Source organism: Littorina saxatilis, linkage group LG3, assembly GCF_037325665.1.
Source record: "Littorina saxatilis isolate snail1 linkage group LG3, US_GU_Lsax_2.0, whole genome shotgun sequence".
Taxonomy (NCBI): Eukaryota; Metazoa; Mollusca; class Gastropoda; order Littorinimorpha; family Littorinidae; genus Littorina; species Littorina saxatilis.
In genome coordinates, this window is record NC_090247.1 from 9,433,713 (window position 1) to 9,458,744 (window position 25,032).

The 25,032-nt window shown below is 40.1% G+C and overlaps 2 protein-coding genes across 4 annotated transcripts in view; one reads left to right on the forward strand and one right to left on the reverse strand.

Moving 5' to 3' along the window:
• Nucleotides 1-25,032, forward strand: part of LOC138961557 (baculoviral IAP repeat-containing protein 3-like) — a 76,110-nt gene that overhangs the window by 42,714 nt on the left and 8,364 nt on the right. The gene's annotated exons all lie outside the window — the stretch shown is intronic.
• On the reverse strand, nucleotides 5,104-12,317 carry LOC138961556 (uncharacterized). The gene is made up of 4 exons (XM_070333215.1): nucleotides 11,571-12,317; nucleotides 10,221-10,751; nucleotides 7,971-8,086; nucleotides 5,104-6,980 (listed from the first exon to the last, which is right to left on the reverse strand). Exons 1-4 carry the CDS (start codon nucleotides 12,238-12,240, stop codon nucleotides 6,825-6,827), a joined length of 1,473 nt encoding a protein of 490 aa, XP_070189316.1. The 5' UTR covers nucleotides 12,241-12,317; the 3' UTR covers nucleotides 5,104-6,824.

Consider the following 25,032-nt stretch of genomic DNA (forward strand, 5'->3'; position numbering starts at 1 on the left):
CAGGCTTTAAGCAATGTCCCATTGTTGAGTGTGACGAAAACTCGTGGTGACGATTTTAAAACATGTTGGGTCACGCATGGTCCAATCTTACATGGTCCAACCTTACATGGTCCAACCTTACATGGTCCAATCTTACATGGTCCATATATATATTATTGGACCATGTAAGATTGGACCATGTAAGATTAGACCATGTAAGATTGGACCATGTAAGGTTTGACCATGTAAGGTTGCACCATGTAAGGTTGGACCATGTAATATTGGACCATGTAAGATTGGACCATGTAAGGTTGGACCATGTAAGATTGGACCATGTAAGGTTGGACATGTAAGGTTAGACCATGTAAGATTGGACCATGTAAGATTGGACCATGTAAGGTTGGACCATGTGATATTGGACCATGTAAGGTTGGACCATGTAAGGTTGGACCAAGCAAGGTTGGACCATGCAAGGTTGGACCATGTAAGGTTGGACCATGTAAGGTTGGACCATGCAAGATTGGACCATGTAAGATTGGACCATGTAAGGTTGGACCATGTCAGATTGGACCATGTAAGATTGGACCATGTAAGGTTGGACCATGTAAGGTTGGACCATGTAAGGTTGGACCATGTAAGGTTGGACCATGCGTGACCCAACATGTTTTAAAATCGTCACCACGAGTTTTCGTCACACTCAACAATGGGACATTGCTTAAAGCCTGATAACAAACATCGTTTCTTGGCTCGCTCCCTTTTTCTGTTCACTCATCCAAAAGACTTTGCCATTTTTTTGGACAAAATCATCAGGCTCAAACAGGCGATGCAAAAGTCCCACGCTTTGAAGTAAGTTACTTCAAAGTGTGGGAAGATCCCCCCACACTTTGAAGTAACAAGAAGAGCAAACGCTCGATCGAGTCACTTTCGCAGTTCTGAATATTATATGAGGCATCAGATGGACAGGAAGAAATTGCTATTCACAACACAATACAGATGTAAATAATTTGATGTAAAGAATAATCCTATAAAGTTTGAATCAAATCCGATGAATAGTTTCAGAGATATGATATTTCAATTTTTTTCCTTCAAGACATACCTGTGACCTTGAAAAAGGTCAAAGGTCACCAAAGCAGACGTCAAAGTGTAGAGGTCACTGGGAGTCACGTTCACATAAAATTTGAGCCCGGTCACTTTTATAGTTTCCGAGAAAAGCCCAACGTTAAGTTGTGTGTTGCCGAACAGAAAAGGCTAGTTATCTCCCTTGTTTTTCTGATAACGTTCGTAAAAGGCTACAGATGTAAATACTTTGATGTAAAGAATAATCCTACAAAGTTTCAATCACATCCGATGAACTTTGTCAAAGATATAAAATGTCTAATTTTTCCTTTGACGCTGACCTGTGACCTTGAAAAAGGTCAAAGGTCAACGAAACCATCGTTAAAGTGTAGAGGTCATTGGAGGTCACGACTAAACAAAATATGAGCCGGATCGCTTTGATAGTTTCCGAGAAAAGTCCAACGTTAAGGTGGTGTCTACGGACGGCCGGCCGGACGGCCGGCCGGACGGCCGGCCGGACAGACTAACACTGACCGATTACATAGAGTCACTTTTTCTCAAGTGACTCAAAAACTGAGTTTACTTCAAAGTGTGGGAAGATCCCCCCACACTTTGAAGTAAAAAATGGGTTTACTTCAAAGTGTGGGGCACATCCCCACACTTTGAAGTAATTTACTTCAAAGTGTGGGATTACTTCAATCAATCAATCAATGAGGCTTATATCGCGCATATTCCGTGGGTACAGTTCTAGGCGCTCTGCAGTGATGCCGTGTGAGATGAAATTTTATACGGCCAGTAATTGCAGCCATTTCGGCGCATATTTACCTTTCACGGCCTATTATTCCAAGTCACACGGGTATAGGTAGACAATTATTAACTGTGCCTAAGCAATTTTTGCCAGGAAAGACCCTTTTGTCAATCGTGGGATCTTTAACGTGCACATATCCCCTTCAAAGTGTGGTGCAACAGTCGTGCCGCGTCTGCTATCCAGTTCGCGGTAGGATTAGAAAATATATATATATATACCAAACCGATGTCAAATACGAGCTGATTTGGTGAAATAAAGCACATTTCTACTTGCGAAACCCATCGAACAGCCATTAGGCTAAGCGAGAGAGTTCTCGTGATTGTTTTAATTAAAAAACTCATTCATAAAAACTAGAGACTAGGTTTCTGGTCAAAACGAATGATTAATCTGCTGTATCATTCGCTTGTCGGAAAGACAATCGGCCTACGCGCATCTCTCAAATATGACCTTCTCTTGTCTACTGTCTCGGAAGATTTATTCTACTCCCAAATAGCACTTCTTTGCACCTCTTATGACTCCTTCGTCCTCTACAATCCCGTACCCACACCAAATACGAGCTGATTTGGTGAAATAAAGCACATTTCTACTTGCAAAACCCATCGAACAGCCATTTCCGGTGCTCGATCGCGGACATTTTCAGCTTTGAAGGCTATTTACGGGCAAATATCAATCGCTCCCTGACTTTTTATGCATCGAGAAACAAATTTAGTCATCGCTGAATCAGTAGCTTACCTTAAATCCCGACATAAATCAAACAATACCTAGAAAACAGACAAAACTTGCCTTCACACGTGTCATGAGCGGCCTTCGGCTTCTGTTCGGCCTTTGACCGGTTATCCCCCGTGTACTGTCTTAGTGAATAAATACAGTGCGTTCAGTTTCATCCCGTGAGTTCGACAGCTTGACTAAATGTAGTAATTTCGCCTTAAAGGAAGAAAAGTGAAAATATATGTTATGGCAACGTCGTCTCATGTAGAACCAGTCTTTGTGTCGGCGTGCGCATGTATGAACATCCTTGCACGCGCGCGCGTGTGTGTGTTTGTTGTTTGTTTGTTTGTTTGTTTGTTTGTGTCACGTTTCAATATATCACAAAAGGTGATTATGAACGGTTAGTTACTACTAACTAACTAACCACCCCACGATCCACTCTTGCAGTCATACAAACAAATAGAATCAACAAAAGTATAAGTTTCAGACGCCTGTTTATATATTATCACGCCACCTCCCTCGAGACTTCACTCCAAAAGATGTTCTTACGTTCAAAACGTAAACAAGTGGTCACTGACAAAAAATGCCAGTTAAAGTTTAGAAAATGATAATAACACGCTGATCCCGTGTATAGATAGGAAATATACTGTTCAGTCAAAAGCGCTAGTTTAAGCAGGTGTCACACCCTCACGTTGTTACCACTCCATAATGCAATCACAGATAATAAAGGATGACTTGGTGGAAAAGGGCGCAATAGCACGGTGCACTTAGCTTTCTGCTACGAGTGGACGTCCTGTAAATAGTTCTTCCCTACTACTGCTTCGTCGATTGGAGTGCCGGTTGGCGTGGAACGAAGCAGGGAATCGTGGGGAAGTCAGGCGCCTCACTCCACTGCTGGAAATAAAGGGTGGTCCTGTAGGTGACGTCACTGCCTGCCGGAAGACCCCTGCAGACGGTGACGGCCTCTCCGGTTATCCCCGCAGCAGTAGCAGAAAAAACAGCAAGACACCAACAGCGATGACCCGGTTACAGCATACCCGCAAAGACACGTAGTCGGCAGATAAGTAGATAGGTCAGTCACGTAGCGTAGAAAGGCTGCAAAAAAAAGCATCGGTGCACTAAACATGCCACGCAACCCTTGAACCTCCACCTTCAAACATGTCACCTTTACATATTTCATAGAGCACGTGGGCCTGCACAAACAAACTTTTAAAACAACAAATCAGCTATTTTCCTTCCTTCTCTCCATATCTGCAAAAAACATGTATAGATTAGTATTTTAGCGTCACAAAGAGCAAATTATGCGCTAACCTGAAAAGAACAACAGAGAGTATTTCATTCCACAAACACAGACTCGTCAACAGCGTTAAATAATGATTTATTACCTCAACAGCCTAATGTAAGTAGCTCTCCTTTAAGCGAATCCGCTCCCTTTTGAATGGCTCACGTCCGTCGACGACAATACCGCCATCCCCTTCTTGCTGAATTACTTTATGCGTGGGATAAAAAAAAAAAAACGCTCAGCCAAGAATCAAAAACCCGGCAACCTCGTTGCCTGCACAGGTAACACAGCGAAAAGGGTTTCTCTCCTTGTAGTTCCATAAAGCCCTACTGTACCATGCAGAACGGCACTCTGACCTAAAATAATATGTCACCAAGTGTAGAAGACCATCTAACTTTAGGATGGAGAAAACGATCCTTTTCTGTCGCTGCTCTGTGTTCAACTGTACTCTCATGTCTTCCCCAAACAACCTTGAAGACATCACGTGACTCCACGTGTCCCGTATCCAGTTCAGTCACAGTCGATTTTGCCAAGCAAGCAAAATCACCCTCGTGGAACCCCTGCAAAACGAAATCCCCGTGGTTCGCTATGCTTTGTCAGCGGTTTCATACTGTCACCCCGACTCAAGCACAGGCGCTTCCCATCACAATTGGAGATAGGCACTCGACAGAGTGTTCTTATCTCCAATCCATGTCACTAAATCGTGACAGTTTGTTTGTTTGTTTGTGTGTGTGTGTGTGTGTGTGTGTGTGTGTGTGTGTGTGTGTGTGTGAGTGTGTGTTCTATCTGTGTGTTTATGCGTTTTAGTCCGTGTTTATTATAATATTATGTACTGACGACTGAATGACTAGACAGCCTGTTTAGCAGGAAGGTAAGACTGTACATGTACAAAGCGCGCCGCTCCCAGCCATGGTAGGCTAGTGAAAGTAGTTCACTGCCATGTGTGTCAGTGTAAAGGCACCTGCTTTCCGTGACTGTAGCGCTACAACTTGACTTAAGCCGGTTTTTAACAAAGTAACAACCAAGATCGGTGAAGAAGGAGAGGTAAGTGATCAAACACTGGTACTGTCGTCTTCATCTTTACCATCATTATCGTTGTCGTCGTTGTTATGTGCCATTTGATTGCAGATCAAACGCAAGAACAAATATATATTAAATTGTGAGTCTTGTGTTTAAGTGCTTATTTTCATAAGTATTTAGACGTTTAAAAACAACTTTAATTCTACCCAAACAAACAACAATAGCAGACAAAAACAAGAAAAGCAAAAGCATCCGCTTTGATTTATTTAAAACTGAATTCGTGAGCATTTCAAAAAGCAGTATTTCTTGTTAAAATGAATAAAGTCACACTCGGCTACCGTAACTAGAATATTCACCAAACTAATTTAGTTGAATACTGAAACACCTGTATTTTTCATTTTTGTTATAAGAACCGAGCTTACCGAGTTCGTTTAACATTGAAAAGCACAAAAGCTTACAGTTGGACCAAACATTTATATCCCCAAACGTCTCTACACAGGTGTATACTTTACAGTTTTCCGTTTAAGTAAAAAGTGTTCATCGAATTTTAAAAACTTAAAACACAAACTGTTCATGATAATTATGTGCCTTACACTATGGAAAGATGTTTGACACTTACAATGTTAAGGAATTGAACACCCGGTGTTCCGAAAAGCAAGAAACGAAATGTAAGTGTCATTTTCTTTCCAATGCGGTTTGAACACCCGAAGTTGTGTTCTGAATGAATCTACTAACAAGTTAAAAGGCTACTATTTTCTGGATTAAAATAAGCTCATTACACAAATGATGCCCCTGTTATAGCTCAACAATCCATAAATACATAATCGACTTCAAATGAAAATGTTCATCCTCTAACTAGCCATTTAAATAAGAATACATTATCATAAAACCACTTAGCTGACCAAATGTAAAAAAAATAAGAAAGAAAAAAAGAGCTATGAGCACAAGTTCAAGCTGTTAGCAGTTATATATTTATCCGAAATAATCCATACAACAGTTTACCTTCAAAAATCAGACTAAAAGCCATGTAAAAAGCAAATCAATCTACACACTTACACTATATAATACTAAACCTTTACAATAATGCTGGATATGACGAAACAAGCTATTGCCTTAAACCTGTTGGACTACAGGTGATGTGTAGTGGGTGTGAACGATGGTAGAGTAGAGGACGTGTGATTGGCGGGGGGGGGGGGGGGGGGGTGTAAGAGTGAAATGTTTGACGACTGTTTATCTGCTATATATATGTGATAGTGGATGTATGCTTGTTAGTTGTAGATCTAGTACGATGTTTCAGGTTGTAATGTTTGTGCGGGTGTTATAATGCAATATGTAGCCGTACAAAGGTTCCAGTGTGTGAGTTGTGCATGGCCGGGTGCTAGAGTGCTGCATGAATGAGTAAGTGCATGTGGAGTTGTATGGCTGGGTGAATTGTGGGTTGCGTAGTGTCTGTGTGTCTGAAGTAGTGGGTATGTTTGCGTAAGGGTGTGCTGATATTGAACTTCAGTTGTATTTTGTAAATGTCTATGTATCAGTGTATTATGTCTTGCCACACACATGCCAAATTTCCTTGTATTGATGAGGACAATAAAATTTCTTGTATCTTGTATCTTGTATCTTGTAAAGAGATTTTAGAAGATATGAAATCGACTGGATCGGGAAGGCAGAAATTAGACAGCGAAAGTAGAAACCCCTTGAAACGAGTCAATCTTCAAGCAATATTTGAGTCTCTCAATCGATCCGCAACAAAACAACAAGGAAACAAAAAGACCAAGAGACTCCGTATCAGACCTTGTCTACGTTCCGGGGGTTACAGTGAGAACCTTAGACAGTCCTGCGTTCACAACAGGCTGGTGTTTGACGCAGTATACCCCACTGCGGTATGATGAAGGCATCGCTTTCAACTTGAAGATTTCTCCTTGCCCCCCCCCCCTCCCCCCTCCTCAGTTGATGCGGTCTTTGATGTGTAGTTTAGGTGTGGCGAGTGTCTGCACGGCAGAGTGGACAGATGACCCTTTGCCCCGGGTCGAGGCAGCTGGGGCAGACCACGTGACCACAAGACGGGACTTGAAGGGTGGCTGGGTTCTCCTTACAGTTGGCACACTTGAACCCTGTGGTCAGACTTCCCTGTAAAAGACGGATCTCATTAGGCACCACGGGATCATTCACCATGCAAAATAACTAAGCAAGCTTATTGAATAATTATTGTAAACGCTTGTCTGAACGTGAAAGTAAAAAAACCCGCTATGCTATATCTTCACCGCTCGGCCATTTGTACAGACAATGGAGATGCATTGTTTACCCAGGGCCGGACTAGGGGGGGGGGGGGGGTTACAGGGGTTGCGCAACCCCCCCTGGCAAAAGCATGTACCTCCCAAACGCTTTTTTGGGGGGGGGGGGGGGGGGGGGGGGGTTGCATCTTCAACGATTTTTGTGATGAAAAGTATGAGTCCTTACAATCTCAATTCTTCTTCATTTTGAATTTACCTTTTTCGTTCAAGGAGAGGCTTCCTTTCCCTCCAGAAACATCAAACAACGTTCAGCTTCAAGGGGACGAAGCCCCTTGCAACCCCCACCAAGAAGGCTTCGCCCCCTGGACCCCCATCTGTAACCCCCCCCCCCCCCCCCCTAGAACTTACCTAGTCCGGCCCTGTTTACCGGTGGTAGAATAAAGTCGACCAGTACGTTAGGTTCCATCTTTCTTGAGAAGTTTACGTCAGGAAACTGCTCTAATAAGCTTATATAATTTCTCTAAGTTCTGAATCTGTCACTCCCTCTTGGACAATAGTGAAACAAAGGAAATGCATGTCCAGCATGGATTGTGAGCATGTTGAATGAGGACATCTGTTATTATGCAAAATACGAGCTGAGTGATCGTGACCGTCTGCAGCTCAGTAACGAGAATCATTTGCGGGATCTCTGTAATTTGCAGACAGTATACTACCAGATCATGGTGACGAGTTTGTTAGCTATACCACTGAGTGCTCTAAAATATACCAAACACGACACCCATGGGAATGTCAGCAATAATAGAATGGCAAACAAAACCAAGAACAAATCCTCCCCCCCCCCTTCCACCTGCACATGAGTTCGAGTCACATCTTAAATCAAACTCACTGGGGGACTGTAGGAATGTTGAGAAGGGTCAGTCTGTTTCTGAAGGACAGACAAATGAAGCTGTCGAGTTCCCGTGGACGCGCGGGTTGGTGGTCGTCTCTCCAGAGTTGATCCCACTAAAACATACAATGAAGGCAACATATTTGTAGTAAACTTTGTAATATAAACAAGTCGCGTAAGGCGAAAATACAATATTTAGTCAAGTAGCTGTCGAACTCACAGAATGAAACTGAACGCAATGCCATTTTTCAGCAAGACCGTATACTCGTAGCATCGTCAGTCGACCGCTCATGGCAAAGGCAGTGAAATTGACAAGAAGAGCGGGGTAGTAGTTGCGCTAAGAAGGATAGCACGCTTTTCTGTACCTCTCTTTGTTTTAACTTTCTGAGCGTGTTTTTAATCCAAACATATCATATGTATATGTTTTTGGAATCAGGAACCGACAAGGAATAAGATGAAAGTGTTTTTAAATTGATTTGGACAATTTAATTTTGATAATAATTTTTATATATTTAATTTTCAGAGCTTGTTTTTAATCCAAATATAACATATTTATATGTTTTTGGAATCAGAAAATGATGGAGAATAAGATGAACGTAAATTTGGATCGTTTTATAAATTTCTATTTTTTTTTACAATTTTCCGATTTTTAATGACCAAAGTCATTGATTAATTTTTAAGCCACCAAGCTGAAATGCAATACCGAAGTCCGAGCTTCGTCGAAGATTACTTGACCAAAATTTCAACCAATTTGGGTGAAAAATGAGGGCGTGACAGTGCCGCCTCAACTTTCACGAAAAGCCGGATATGACGTCATCAAAGACATTTATCAAAAAAATGAAAAAAACATTCGGGGATATCAATCCCAGGAACTCTCATGTCAAATTTCATAAAGATCGGTCCAGTAGTTTGGTCTGAATCGCTCTACACACACACACAGAAAGACAGACACACACACACACACACACACACACACACACACACACACACACACACATACACATACACCACGACCCTCGTCTCGATTCCCCCCTCTATGTTAAATTATTTAGTCAAAACTTGACTAAATATAACAAGTCGCGTAAGGCGAAAATACAATATTTAGTCAAGTAGCTGTCGAACTCACAGAATGAAACTGAGTCCACCGCTCATGGCAAAGGCAGTGAAATTGACAAGAAGAGCGGGGTAGTAGTTGCGCTAAGAAGGATAGCACGCTTTTCTGTACCTCTCTTCGTTTTAACTTTCTGAGCGTGTTTTTAATCCAAACATATCATATGTATATGTTTTTGGAATCAGGAACCGACAAGGAATAAGATGAAAGTGTTTTTAAATTGATTTCGAAAAAAAAAAATTGATAATAATTTTTATATATTTAATTTTCACAGCTTGTTTTTAATCCGAATATAACATATTTATATGTTTTTGGAATCAGCAAATGATGGAGAATAAGGTAAACGTAAATTTGGATCGTTTTATAAATTTTTATTTTTTTTTACAATTTTCCGATTTTTAATGACCAAAGTCATTAATTAATTTTTAAGCCACCAAGCTGAAATGCAATACCGAAGTCCGGGCTTCGTCGAAGATTACTTGACCAAATTTTCAACCAATTTGGTTAAAAAATGAGGGCGTGACAGTGCCGCCTCAACTTTCACGAAAAGCCGGATATGACGTCATCAAAGACATTTATCAAAAAAATGAAAAAAACGTTCGGGGATTTCATACCCAGGAACTCTCATGTCAAATTTCATAAAGATCGGTCCAGTAGTTTAGTCTGAATCGCTCTACACACACACACACACACACAGACACACACACACACACACACACACACACACACACACACACACACACACACGCACATACACCACAACCCTCGTTTCGATTCCCCCTCGATGTTAAAATATTTAGTCAAAACTTGACTAAATATAACAAAAAGCAAATGTTGGAAAATGTTGCATATTTTTAGGGCGAAATGACAAACCCACGTTTTTGAGAGAGCAGTTAGTTCAAACACGATTTAATTCAACTAAGTGATAATATCGTTATGAAAGAATAACAATTATGGCACGAATTCAAGCAAATGCTCCTGGTTAGCTAGCAGGCTGCGTGTTTTTGTGTGAAAAACATTATACATATTTGTAAAGATATACCGTTTGAGGAAATGGCCGCATTGCTTAATCTTCGAAAAAGATATATAAAAGATATACATATGATGCGTATTTGCATAAGTATGCTACCAGTACTTACCAGGATAGAACCCAGTCGTTGCAGAAGCATCCCCCGTCTCTTCCGCAAAGTCAGAGGTGGCTGACTGGCCATCCAAAGGCGTCATCTGTTCTGTCTCCGTGGTGTCAAAACTGCGCGCAGTTCCCCGTCTCTGTCTCAGAGTTGCCCCCATTGAGATCAGTGCGTCTCTTGGCTCAGCTGGGGGAAAACTGGTCGACTCGAAGGGGATGTTGCAGCGTTCCCATTCGCAGTGGCCATGGTGTCCGCCTGGCCCGCAATGACAGTAGAAGCATGTGATGCTGTCGTGCTCAACGTCGTAGACGTAGCCTTTGGCAGACAGACGCCTTGGCCAGTCCTGGATTCTCCCTTGTGGTACCCCATGGAATGACGCGTAGCGAAGCCTCTCTGAACGCATTGATAGAGGTTCGTTGGCGGTAGTGATATCTGTTCCATCTTCCGGTTGTTGTTGCTGTCCTTCTGTCTCCTGTCCTTGTTCTTGCCCCTGTTCTTGTTCTTGGTCTTGTCCCTGTTCCTGGTCACCTTGGTCGCTTCCTGGTTGGTTGATACAGGCCCGTTTTATTAATAGCACAAAGAGGTCATGTGGACCCGTACTCAAGCACAAGCTTATATATGTCGTGCCGAATTCACGTAATTGTCGAATTCGCGAAATCGGCAAAATGTTTGCCTATTTCACGTAATCGGCAAAACGCTGCCCATTACGCGAAATCGGCAGCGTTTTGCCGAAAACGCGGAAAGGCTTGTAAAATGTGCCGATTTTGCGAAATCGGCAGCCCGTTTTTGGCTTTAAAGTTATCAAATGCCTAGGATATCATCACACTTAGACAGCTAGATACTCGAATGGATAAATGTTGCAATAATTGATAAGTTATGGCAAGTTATTGCAAAAAGTGTAGTTTTCGTGCATTACCAGAGTTATGCTTGACACAGACCAACACAGACCATCAAAACCAAAATAGGGAGGTAAATTCATGTTAATGCAATGATCTGGTGACAAAAAAAGTAACAGACTGGCTGTCACTTTTGCGAAATGGAAAATTTTTAGGAGCCTTTACGCATTTTCGGCAAAACGCTGCCGATTTCGCGTAATAGGCAGCGTTTTGCCGATTACGCGAAATGGGCAAAAATGTTGCCGATTCCGCGAATTCGGCAATTCCGTGATTTCGGCACGACATATATATGTCGAACCTTTGAAGCTAACTTAGCACAAACACAGCTACAGACATATTTTTGTAAACTTATTTTGAAATTTGATTTCTAAACAATGCTAAAAGAAGAGATAAATAAAGAGTAGAGCCGGGAAAGAATAGCGAGAAAAAGAAAGAAGATAGATGAAGAAGAAGCAAATCTTACCTGGTCCTGGTTGTTGTCCTTGGCCTTGTTCCCGGTCCTGGCCTTGACCTTGTCCAAGCTGCTCTTCTTCTTCCACTTCCGGGGCGGCACCCAACGTGTAGACATGGACTGGTGGCAGATTCTGTGCACCAAGTTGAAAAAGCCAAGCAGGAAGAACCCTCCTTTTTCCTCCGCTGATTTGAAAATGTGTCCTGTTGTCATCGTCATCGCGGAAGAGCTGGGTCTTTGTGTTTGTTTTCTCTTGCACATCTTGAAGAGAGGCTTCTTTGCGTTTCAGATCCTGGCCATCAGTTTCAGTCGAAATCCCAAGATTTTCATTCAGGTACGGGAAGAGCAGCTGCTGTAGTTTGCCGCCGATCACAGCATCTTCTGGCTCGATGGAATGCAAAACCGGAAAACGAACAGACTGGATCTTTTCAAACGGGATGGCAGCTGGTGTAGAGCATGTGCCTACGGAGGGATGATTGGATTTCCGCACGCATCTCGAACTGTGCGCATCGTGTGCACCCTTGTGGCCTTTTGTCCAGTCACGGAAGATGACTTTACAAAAGTCACAACGGACATGGTCAAAAACCGAGTCGTAGCGAAAGCCATCGTTTGCGAGGGTGGTTGCGAAGATGTGGCGATTTGTTGGAAACCGTATATAGCTTATGAATCTGAACGACGCCATTTGGAATCAGCAGTAAGTCCGAGAATGTCATACTACGCAGGATTGTCCTTGAGTTGATATCGAGTTGGATGATGTAGTCAGTCAACTGTGAGAAAAACAAGAAAAAAAATACCTGTCACGAAATCCTAACCACGAGAAAACAAGTACAGACAAGTCGCGTAAGGCGAAAATACAATATTTAGTCAAGTAGCTGTCGAACTCACAGAATGAAACTGAACTGGGATTCGGCTAGCGACAGCCGCTGCGAGAGGTCACGGTTTTTTGCTCGCTCCGCAACACGCTGAATCAGAGACCGGTGTTTTCGTTTTTGTGCGCTCTCCCGTTACGGAAAATGGAAGCAGTACTGCCGGTCTTTCTAAGAAAGAGAGATGTAGTTCGCAGTGAGGAGGACGTGGTAACAGGTTTGGAATTGTGTGTGGCAGCAGAGAGGACCGCTGGTCGGGGCTCCATTACAGGCGCTCAGGACATCCGTGGCTTATGGCGGATATACCCGACTACGCAAGCAGCCAGAAATGAGTTGCTCATCAAAGGTATGAATGTTCGCAACTGTACATTGCAAGTGTCTCACACTAACCCCTTCATTCTGCGTGATGATTCTGGAACCGAAGAGCCGTCAACAAAACTGTGGGTATCAGATATTCCCATTTCAGTGGCAAACAGTGAAATTGAACACTCTATCGTGAAGACAGGCTGTGAGCTAAGATCGGCCATTAAACTTGAGTGTTACAGAGACAAAGACAACAAGCTAACAAGGTTTCAGACAGGGAGGAGGTTCGTTTTCATAACCGTCCCCAAAACACCCCTTGAGAAAACACTCGCTGTTGCCGGGTTTCAGGCAAAGATCTACCATAGGGAACAGAAGACAGTGAGAAAAGATATTGTATGTTCAAAATGCCTGCAAACCAACCACCATGTCTCTGTGTGTGAAAATGATGTGGTGTGCCTTGCTTGCAAGTTGGCGGGGCATAAGCGTGGGGACAGTGTCTGTGCTTTCTCCGGAAACAACACAGTGCAGAACATGACAGGACAAGACACAGACAAACAGACGAACGCACAGACGAACGCACTGACGGTAGTGGAGGCTCAGTCTTCCATTGACACTAGTGCAGCCACACATGACAGCGCGCTGCACGTGCCAAGCGTTAGCAAAACTGACAAAGACGAACATGGTACAGACAAAACAAAGGGGAAGGGAGGTGGAGGTAAACAGGTGTTGTCAAGAGGGAGAAAAGAGCAGAAAACACCAGTCGACAGAAGACAGCTCACCCTATCCATGAGTATGCAACGCGTGGAGCACGGGAGACAGCGATCAACAACACCTAAGCGTCGCCTTTCTGGAGAGAAGGACCGCTCACCCGTGGACAAGTTTCCAGACAGTGACAAAGGAGAAGAACAGGGGGAGGGAGAGGGATGGGTAGAAGGTGAAGGAGAGGTACCTGATGAAAGAGAGAGGTGGGGATGACGGGTTGTCAGTGTCAGGACTTGGATTTCGATTTTGGACTGGATTACGGACAAGCCCTTTGATCACGATTTTGGTATTTAGTCTGTGTAGACTTGATATGACTACGTTCACTACCAACGTATCATGCCCTAATGGCGAGTAAACTGCGTGTATGTTCGTTGAATTGTAGAGGACTGAGAAACAAATGGAAAAGAACAACGTTGTTTAAATTTTTGAGAGAAAAAAGTTTGATATTATTTGTTTGCAAGAAACACACATAAGTTGTAAAGATGTAATATTGTGGGAAAAACAATGGGGAGGGGAAGTATTTGCACAAGCTGGAACATGTTACAGTAAGGGTGAGGTCATTTTGACGTCAAAACATTTTGATGGAAAAATTGAATTAGTAAAAAAACAAGAACGGGTTGTTGTTATCTCTGTAGAATACAGAAAACAGTGCATTAATATTATAAATGTGTATGCTCCAAATGAATCAAATGAGAAAATGGCATTTTTCCATTCTATTAGAAATATTGTGGATGAACTTGAAACCGACCAGTTTATCTTATGTGGTGATTTTAACTGTGTGGTCAACAATGAACTTGACATTATTTCTGGCCGGCCTCATAGTAACAGAGAAATTGAAGTTTTCACAGATTTAACCAATACCTTAACTGACATATGGAGATACTTTCATGAATCATTTGAAAGGGAAGAGTTATCATATACGCAAAATCAAGGGGTGATAATATTGTTGCATAAAGGAAAAGATTTGGATAGAGAACGATTAAGTAATTGGAGACCAATTACTTTAACTAATACTGATTATAAGATTCTAGCTAAAGTTTTGGCAAGAAGAATGGGTTTAGTAATTAATGAACTAATCAGTGTAGATCAGGTTGGTTACCTAAAAGACAGAAATATATCAACAGTGATTAGAACGATTGACGATGCGGTTAATTACTTTAATGTTAGTGGAAAGGCGGGTTATCTGCTTGCCCTGGATTTTAAAAAAGCTTTCGACAGTATATCAAAGTCACTACTTCTTAATGTTTTTGACAGATTTGGATTTGGATCTAGTTTTAAAAAGTGGGTGGAGATTTTGATAAAAGGTACTACAAGCTGTATAAATCATGGAGGTTGGTTATCGGAGAGTTTTAACGTATTTAGTGGAATTCGACAAGGTTGCCCGTTTTCGCCGTTGGCTTTCGTCTTGGCGGTAGAACTGTTGGCGATTAAGATAAGAAACAGCCCTATAGTTGGAATAATTACACCGAACATGATTAATCAGGATGGTACGGTCATAAAGATAAAACAAATGGCAGATGATACAACCCTGTTTTTAAAAAACCGAGATGATGCTAACATGGCAATGAACATATTGAACCAATTTAGCAAAGTCTCAGGGCTACAATTAAACTTAGATAAAACGAAAGCTTTAAGAATGGGGAGAGAACCAACGGAACCTAATCTGCCTTTCCACGTTGTTAAGGAGATTAAAATTTTAGGGATTAAATTTAGTAGTTGTAAAATGGCAAAAGACATCGAGGAAAACTGGAAATTCAAAATGGAGAGTCTTGATGCCATGATTAAACAGTGGAGTAAAAGAGATCTCAGTATACAGGGAAAAATAACAGTTATTAAAACGTTTATGACTTCCCCATTTGTGTATATTATGCAGTCTGTTGGTCTTCCAAAGCAAGTTCTCACACAGCTAAACACGAAACTATACAAATTTGTATGGCAAAAACAATATAGTAATAAAAAAGCTTTTGAAAAGATAAAAAGGAAAATTATGGAGTCTGAATATGAGCATGGTGGATTGAAAATGATCAATATGTTTGATATACAGAAAGTGTTTTATTTAAATTGGATTGGACGGTTGCATGAAGCAGGTCGAGAAAATTGGAGTGCAATCCCAAAATGGCACATTCAACAATTAACAGATTTTAATCATTTGGCAAAAATTAATTGCACACAAAAGGAATTACAAGGAATCGAAAAAGTTCAAAATGATTTTTGGAAAGAGGTATTTTTGACATATCTTGATAATAAAAATAAAGTAGGTTTAGAGGAAGTTGACAGAAATGATGTTGGTAATCAACTGTTATTTAATAATAGACTGATTCAGTTTAAAGGTAAAGTGTTGGATTTTGTAAAATGGCGCCAGAAAGGTTTTAATGTTATCAATGATTTGTTGAATGTTGAAAGAAATCAGTTTCTGTTATGTGAAGATGTTCAGATCACTGTGCAGCAAAACCCTGCAATAACCTTTTTTGAATACAACGCTGTGATGAATGCAATTCCAAAACAATGGAAAGATTGGATTGTAGACAACCCAGCACATATAGTTAATGTAGATATAATTGATGATGAATTGAATGTGTTTAAAAGCAAACCCAAGTTAATTAAGCTATATTTAAAGAAAAAACGGAATTATAGCATTGAAAAATCTCATGCAATCGATTTTTGGAAAAGAAAACTAGATTTTGTTTTTGTCGAACAGACGTGGTTGTTGCCACGACAGGTGACAAAAGAAGTGCGCCTGCGTGTGTTGCAATGGAAAATTTGTCACAATTTATATCCCACCAATATTTTATTACATAAAATGAAAGTAAGTCAAACAAAAAACTGTAACGAGTGCCCACATATTTTGGATGTCATGGAACACTTTTTCTATGAGTGTCCCCGAATTAGAAGGTTTTGGACTTATATTGAAAAAATGTTGAACAGTCTGACAGGTCGGGCTTTCTTATTGTCTATTACAGATGTATTATTCGGAATCGAAAAATGTCAGGAATCAGCGTTAATTAACCATGTTTTATTGATAGCAAAAATGTGCATTAGCAAAGTTAAGAAAACTAAATCGCATATTCCATTGGAAATTGTATTTCAACAAGAACTTGCGCTACGAAAGGTGTATCCCCACTGTCCTTAGCTAGATTGCTGTTGAATTAAAAAGTAATTTAATGGAAAAAAAAAAAAAAAAAGAATGAAACTGAACGCAATGCCATTTTTCAGCAAGACCGTATACTCGTAGCATCGTCAGTCCACCGCTCATGGCAAAGGCAGTGAAATTGACAAGAAGAGCGGGGTAGTAGTTGCGCTAAGAAGGATAGCACGCTTTTCTGTACCTCTCTTTGTTTTAACTTTCTGAGCGTGTTTTTAATCCAAACATATCATATCTATATGTTTTTGGAATCAGGAACCGACAAGGAATAAGATGAAAGTGTTTTTAAATTGATTTGGACAATTTAATTTTGATAATAATTTTTATATATTTAATTTTCAGAGCTGGTTTTTAATCCGAATATAACATATTTATATGTTTTTGGAATCAGCAAATGATGGAGAATAAGATAAACGTAAATTTGGATCGTTTTATAAATTTTTATTTTTTTTTACAATTTTCCGATTTTTAATGACCAAAGTCATTAATTAATTTTTAAGCCACCAAGCTGAAATGCAATACCGAAGTCGGGCTTCGTCGAAGATTACTTGACCAAAATTTCAACCAATTTGGTTGAAAAATGAGGGCGTGACAGTGCCGCCTCAACTTTCACGAAAAGCCGGATATGACGTCATCAAAGACATTTATCAAAAAGATGAAAAAAACGTATGGGGATTTCATACCCAGGAACTCTCATGTCAAATTTCATAAAGATCGGTCCAGTAGTTTAGTCTGAATCGCTCTACACACACACACAGACACACACACACACACACACACGCACACACGCACACACACACGCACATACACCACGACCCTCGTTTCGATTCCCCCTCGATGTTAAAATATTTAGTCAAAACTTGACTAAATATAAAAAGGGAAGTAAGCACGTTTTTGACCCTGGGATCAATCATAAATCTTAACTCTGTTGATGATCAGAACTCGGCGACCTTTAACGAATGATTCCCATAAAAGCGACACAATTCAAAGGTCTTCACAATAACTCTTTAATTTGTGACAAAAAACGTCTAAGTTATGCAAAAGTGTCAACTTTCTATTGTAGTGCTGATGGTCACTGCGTTCACCTAAACTCTGGGCACACTAAATATGCTGAAAGAAGATCGTAATCGATATTTATTGACAATAACTACTGCGCACTTGTGGTGAAATCACTTACTCATGTGATTTACGGGGAAAACCCACATCCTGGAACATAAACCGTAATTCCAATAAGAGCAAATTATGTCACCTTTATTTCTGACCATTTCTTACAACATGTCTCTTCTTTGACCATTTTTTTTAAAACCCTGTATAAACCTTACACTAGCTACCATTGACATCTGTGTATCCAGAATTACTTTTGTGTGTGTCGGTTGAGTAAGCTCTATTAATGCTAGAGTCTAACCGTTAACCATGAGGCAGTAACATTAGAATGGGATATTTCCCCAACTGACATGTCCCAAAGAAAGAAAAAAGATAGACACCATTTATACAGAAATGATTAAAATCAGGTATTGAAGCTCGAAACTAAATCTCTTTTCAGTACTCGCAAGGTTTATAGGGAATAAGCGCCTGGAGCCAATTGATGGGACTCGCGCTATAGAAAAGTTATTTATTATTATTATTATTATTATTATACATAAATCAATATACAGATCCCTGCGGCTTATGTCATGCATATAAATATGGAATACATTTCTGGATAATGAAATGCTTTGGGTTTTTTTTCAAGGTGTATTTATAGATTTTTTTGTTTGTTCGTTCATAGGCTGAAACTCCCACGGCTTTTACGTGTATGACCGTTTTTACCCCGCCATTTAGGCAGCCATACGCCGCTTTCGGAGGAAGCATGCTGGGTATTTTCGTGTTTCTATAACCCACCGAACTCTGACATGGATTACAGGATCTTTTTCGTGCGCACTTGGTCTTGTGCTTGCGTGTACACACGGGGGTGTTCGGACACCGAGGAGAGTCTGCACACAAAGTTGACTCTGAGAAATAAATCTCTCGCCGAACGTGGGGACGAACTCACGCTGACAGCGGCCAACTGGATACAAATCCAGCGCGCTACCGACTGAGCTACATCCCCGCCCGTATTTATAGATGAATGTTGATGATCTGTATACCTGGAAATTGACATACATCTTAACATTTATGTTTGCGACTGATATGTGGACATAAGCTTACAGAACACCAAACCGGGGTAATCATCTTTCAGCATAACAGGTAAGGTGACACTGTGCAATGTTACACCAGGTCCTTTTAATGAACTTCCGGATGTTAATAAGTATTTTCATTTTAAAATATTTTACTGTTCATCTACCTTTATCATTAATTTGCTTGTCTCAACAACTGAATATACTTATTAAATAAGTCAATATAACTGTTTCCCGTTTAGATTTTTTTATCAACGACACGCTGTTGGTAACAATACTTGCCAGAACGTACAAGCCTGCGTGAAAAAAGAAATAGAGTTCTTTTATTTTATAATTAGTGGTAGAGCACACCGAAGATTTCTATATCGATGCATGAAACAATGTCTAAAGTATTTGTTTGCTAGAAAACAAGGTCCTAAGTTTTTGCGCAAGGATAGTTTTTGTAAGGCAACCAATATACAACGGAAAATGGGCCAAATTGTCTTTCCTTTTAGCACAGTATGGCCAGCTAGACCCCGCCGTACCTCTTTTTTATGTGAAAGCTAAAATCTGAAGGTGTTCAAGTGTTAATCTAAAACAAAATAGACTGCTAACGATCCAAATTCTAGAATCTTGTTTTGTCAAAAATCAAGCGTTCTAATAACTAAATTACCTTACTTGTTTTTTTAGTGCAAGTATATGTTGTTGTTGTTTTTTGCTTCGTTTGGTTTAAACAAGTTTATTCAGTAAATTCCATTGGTACTATTACCGCATACATGAAATAAGGAACATGGAGCACAACAAGCTAAGCTTATGCTTCGTTTCAGCATGATAAGTAGACCGTATGTAATGACTGTGACAAAATGTAATCAACATGATCATTGGTGCACTTGACTTGTACAAGTTTTGAAATGTGCCTAGTTCTTTCGCAGACATTCCTTATTTTAATTCTTTTTTTTTCTTAATCAAGGCTGAATAACAAAATGAGAAAGGCGTTGTTCACTGAAATTAAAGAGTTGTTGCAAATCTCAATTGATTTACTGATTAAAACTGCGAAAAAGATAAAAAGGAGTGTATATCTACATTTCACGGCAAATATGTTCTGCTAAGAACCCACCCCCTCTTAAAAAATGGTTGAAGCAGTCTGTTGTGTGTGTGTGTGTGTGTGTGTGTGTGTGTGTGTGTGTGTGTGTGTGTGTGTGTGTGTGTGTGTGTGTGTGTGTGTGTGTGTGTGTGTGTTGTGTGTGTGTGTGTGTGAACAATTTGGAAGAGACGACATTCGAAAATGTACAGTAACATTCTCATCACTATTTGCTTGTTGTGTATCTGTTTTGTATACTCTGAAGACAGATAGGTTGAGGTTCTTGTGAATTGTTTGTTTTGTCTTTAAAAAAACCGTTTTATGAACGAACTTTTCTTATTACTTTTAAGAAAATATTACTTCAGTACCTACACATCTACAGTTTGTATAATTATCCACTGAATCCTATTCAATGAACCGGTACTTTGGCTCATTAAATGTAGCTATTGTTTCTGGAGAAGAAAAGTAAAAGACAGTTTTTACGGTTATATCATTAGTTGGGCCGAATACATGGCCCCATAAAACACAAGACAGCACTAAAGATAAGAGTTGGCAGTCTGTTGCTGAATGAATTTCGTAGATGATACATGTATCGCGTCGGTTGAAAGTTACTCAACAATAAAAAATAATCCCACTACACAAAAAGTGTGCAGTAGATTTTAGATAGTTGGTTTGTTGACCAAATGAAGGGATTCTCTTTTTATATAAGCTTCTACAAATGTATGGTGGTTAATAAAACAACTCTTACAGAATAGAAGGCATAGATCTCTGAATAAACTCAGCTTGAAAGGCCCCTTGACAAACGCCGGAGAGCGAACAACCAATTTTTTTTTTTTCATTTTTCCTTTTTTTCATTTTCATTACTTTATTGTCCCATCGCTGGGAAATTCGGGTCGCTTCCTCCCAGTGGAAAGCTAGCAGCAACGGAGTCGCGCTACCCAAGTGTCTGCGTGTTTAGGTGTATTCAGCCACCTGCACTTATGGCAGAATGACCAAGATCTTTTACGTGCCATTGTGATGACACGGGGGTGGGACATGGCTTCCGTCTCTGGGTCTGCACATAAAGTTGACCCGTGTCCGTCCCGGCCCGAATTCGAACCTGCGACCTTTCGATCACAAGTCCAGTGCTCTACCAACTGAGCTACCGGGCCCCCAAATGTGAGGTTTGTGCAGCATATGCCTAACATTTCTATGGTGTATTGATTTTTCTGCAGTGCTGAGTGCAATATCTTTTAGTCAAGCAGTATGTAAGAAATGTTAAGTCCTTTGTACTGGAAACTTGCGTTCTCCCAGTAAGGTAATACATTGTAATACGTTGCAAGCCCCTGGAGTAAATTTTTGATTAGTGCTTTTGTGAACAAAAAACAATTGACAAGTGGCTCTATCCCATCTCCCCCCTTTCCCCGTCGCGATATAACCTTCGTGGTTGAAAACGACGTTAAACACCAAATAAAGAAAGAAAGAGTGCAATAATCGACAACTTGCCTGTTTTTCTCAGTAAGTGTCTATACCTGTTACGTGAGTCAAAGACAACCAGCTAAACCACTTGTTTTCTGAATGACATAAAGCTATGCGGGAATGACGGGAATGTACATGGATAGCCTACTGGGCATGAGATTGGTATATGTTTTGTTGTTGTTGGAAACGTACACGGTAGAGGAACGTTCTAACTGGTTCTGTTATCTCGTTCTAATAGTACAAGCGCCCATAATTGTGGATTTTTTTTTAGCTAAATAGAACAAAATTAGACCAGTCACTAAATTCAATGGTATACGATCACAGAGCTATTGCCTTCAGGAACATTTTGTTCCTTCACCATGTGACTTCCTTGACCTGTAATAATTATACATTTGCCTGCATTAATCGCAGCATAAAAACCTCGGTGGCTTTAGAATGTCGAAAAGCAGAACAATGTTATACATAAAGACAGAAGGTAAGCAGTAAGTGTGCCCAAAATTAACACAGGGACATTAACTCGCTGATAAACAGCGAGATGTTAGCAACTTACGAATGTTCACAAGACAAGTGACAATCTTGAAGATGATCCCATACAGCTGTGGTGTTCAACCTACTGTACCTTAGCAGGTAGTGCTACTGAATACAAGTATTTTAAACATTGGGCTTAAACCCTCGTCATAATGCCTGCGTTTACAAACTTCTTCTTCCCAGCCCTCGCCCTGATCTAGACACAAGTTACACGAGCTAACAACAAATGAAAACGTGGCTCACCTGTTGGAAGAGCAATATCTCTAAAAGGAAAAACCACTAAAGGAAGTACTTATATACCTGAGAGCCGGTTGAATGATTTCCTTGGCCTGCCCTATAGAAGGTGGTCAATAACTGAAAATCAGCGTAAGCATTAAAAAAAGAAAGGCGTCACCAGTGTGATCAGTCACGGAAGAACAGGCAATAAAGGAAATCGTTCTCAGAGGATTCCTTCTTAGATGACCGAGTTAAAGTACATGACGTGAAACTAAAATGTATGTCATGACCTCACATTGTTGGACAATATATGAATCAAAATCAAAGTTATCTCGTTCAATGTTTGGTCACAATATAAAGAAAAACAACCATGAAGACGGTCTGAGGAGATTTCATGAGACAACACCCTTAAATGACGTATTCAATATGCTCGTGTGTGGCGTTTGTTCACGCTAGAAGAAATGATTCAACACTGAACGTTTTGTTTTCACTTTAAACCGATTTAAAGTTTCGCGGATTCGTCTTTGTATTTGTGTCATTTACTTTGAATTTACAGAGAATGGTATCTTTTAAGGAAACATTCTAATGCTTTTTTGAAAGTCGACTTCAGGCGCGTATGAAATAAAATACCCAATTCTTCTTAATCTGAGTTGAGCTAACAGTCGGAAAGGACCGAATACACCCGGCGTAAACAACGACATTTTAAATTCGAATATTACTTGTTAGACGAACGTCGTGAATGATGTCGTCCATTTAACCCCAAACTAACCTTTGTATCTCTTGGTGCTATTTCAAATCTATACACCAGCCAACGTGTGTCAACTTCGCCGCTTTCAAGGACAAAACGTAGGACATACAGGAAAACAAAAGCGCGTGGAGAAATCAATCTTCCAAGATTACTCAAGCAAAGCTGTTTAAAATATAAATAATTGAGCGCTCAAACACTCATTTTAAGGTTTTTCTGGTGTGTTTTGACATAAATACGACCCCCAACCCGAACATTTAATTATAATAATAATAATGATAATAACGGGCATTTATAAAGCGCCTTATCAGAAGTTCAAAGCGCGTGACAACAATACATGTATACAAAATTCATACAATCACTGTCAGATTCAAACAACACATCATGCACATCTCACATCCCCAGACTCTATGCTAAGGAACTATCCGTAATGTTGTTGGAACAAGTGAGTTTTCAAATTGGACTTAAAAGATGAAATGGATGGAGAGTGACGTAATTGAAAGGGGAGTGAATTCCATAACTGAGGGCCAAAATATAATTAGAGAGTTGAGACCTTTTGTGGGCCACTGTTATCTCTTTAAGTTCTGCCTTGGTATTAAAATTGCAAAATTATCGCACAAATAGTACTATAAGGAGATCAAAGAATTGTGCACTTAACCATATCGCTGTCGTTGAGCTGTTTCTAAATATATCTCGTGGCGTGATCAAGTGGTAAACAAACAAATAAACACAAGTATAGGTCGGTGTCATATTATGTCAGTATCGTGTTCAGTTTGTGAATACGTGCATTTCCTGGTGGTAATATTGACTGCTGGTAAGGACTTTCAACAACGCACATGGACTATAATGGTTATTTGTATATCTTGTCCGATGTTGAATAGCGTTGTTTAGCGTGCTATTTGCCATGTCTGGATGCATTTACTATGATGATTGCATGATTGTCTACCCGGAATATAACTTTGATGGAGAAGGAGAGCTAAATTCTGACATTGGATGATGACAGTGGTCAATACATGACTTCGGGAAAGATTAATTGCGGCCAGTGAATGCTAAATATTCTCCTGACATCAGTAACTGCCAAACCTTTTGTGCTTATCGTATCGTGGCATGATTCATTCCACATATTCAGAGACTAAGTTATTAGTGATATTCCGTTGAATGAGAGTGCTCTAAACATTTATTAAGTAAGTGTAGTAAATCATTAGTAGTAACACGCGTGTCTGGGGAAACCCGTTATTACTAATGACGAGTCATATCGACGTCAGTTCAACACTAACACTGCGATTTTACAAGATTTCGAAAACATTGGACAGTATGTATCTTTTCTTTGAATTTTAAACGCTGAGAATGTCGTTGGAAAACTAGTTAATCATTTCGTGATCAGTGCTCATGTTCAAATGCCCTGAGTATTTGGTAAATAGATTGGTTCTGTTAAAAGCGGCCACACAGCGATCACGCCAAGGTGCTTTTGACAAAATGGCATTCGTACATTGATAGGCTTTTGCCCCTTGCTCCTCGCCGCTTGCCAGTGTTAAAACAGCTTTTGTTTGGCGAAATTAAAGCCTTCGCCAATGTCACAAAGATCTTTGTTCATGGGCTGAAACTCTCACGTTCACTCATGTTTTCAGTTTGCACGAGTGGATTTGTACGTGTATGACAGTTTTTACCCCACCATTCAGGCAGCCAGACGCCCATTGCGGGGAATTGTTAGTATGAATCTGTTTTGAATAATTTCATGGCTACCATGATTTTCGTCGACGTTTCAGATATTTTTTCTTTCTCTAATTTTACCAATTTTAAGCATGTTGTCATTTACAGAGGGTAACCTCAGATATCCGAAATTGGGAATAAACATACAAATTCAGAATTATGTCTGTTATAACAATACACAAACAAAAAGTACAAGTATTACTTCGTTGTAGGATGAAAGCATTTGTTCACCGAAGGAAGTTTACTTTTGTGGAAACTAACAAGTTCTTCCGATAAAAGTTGTGCCATCTCTTCAATGAGTTATAGTGTCACGGTAAAACTGAAAACGGTACAAAAACCATTGAACAACCGATTTCCTATAGATACGCGATAGCTACATGGTTTCGGTTTGATTATGCACATTCTTGTGCAATGCAGAACAAATTAAATCATTGACATTTTATTAAAAATAAATAGAATAAAAACTACTTGCGCAACGCATCTTGATTCAGTTCATGCTTTTCACACTTACGTCACGCAGGGATTCAG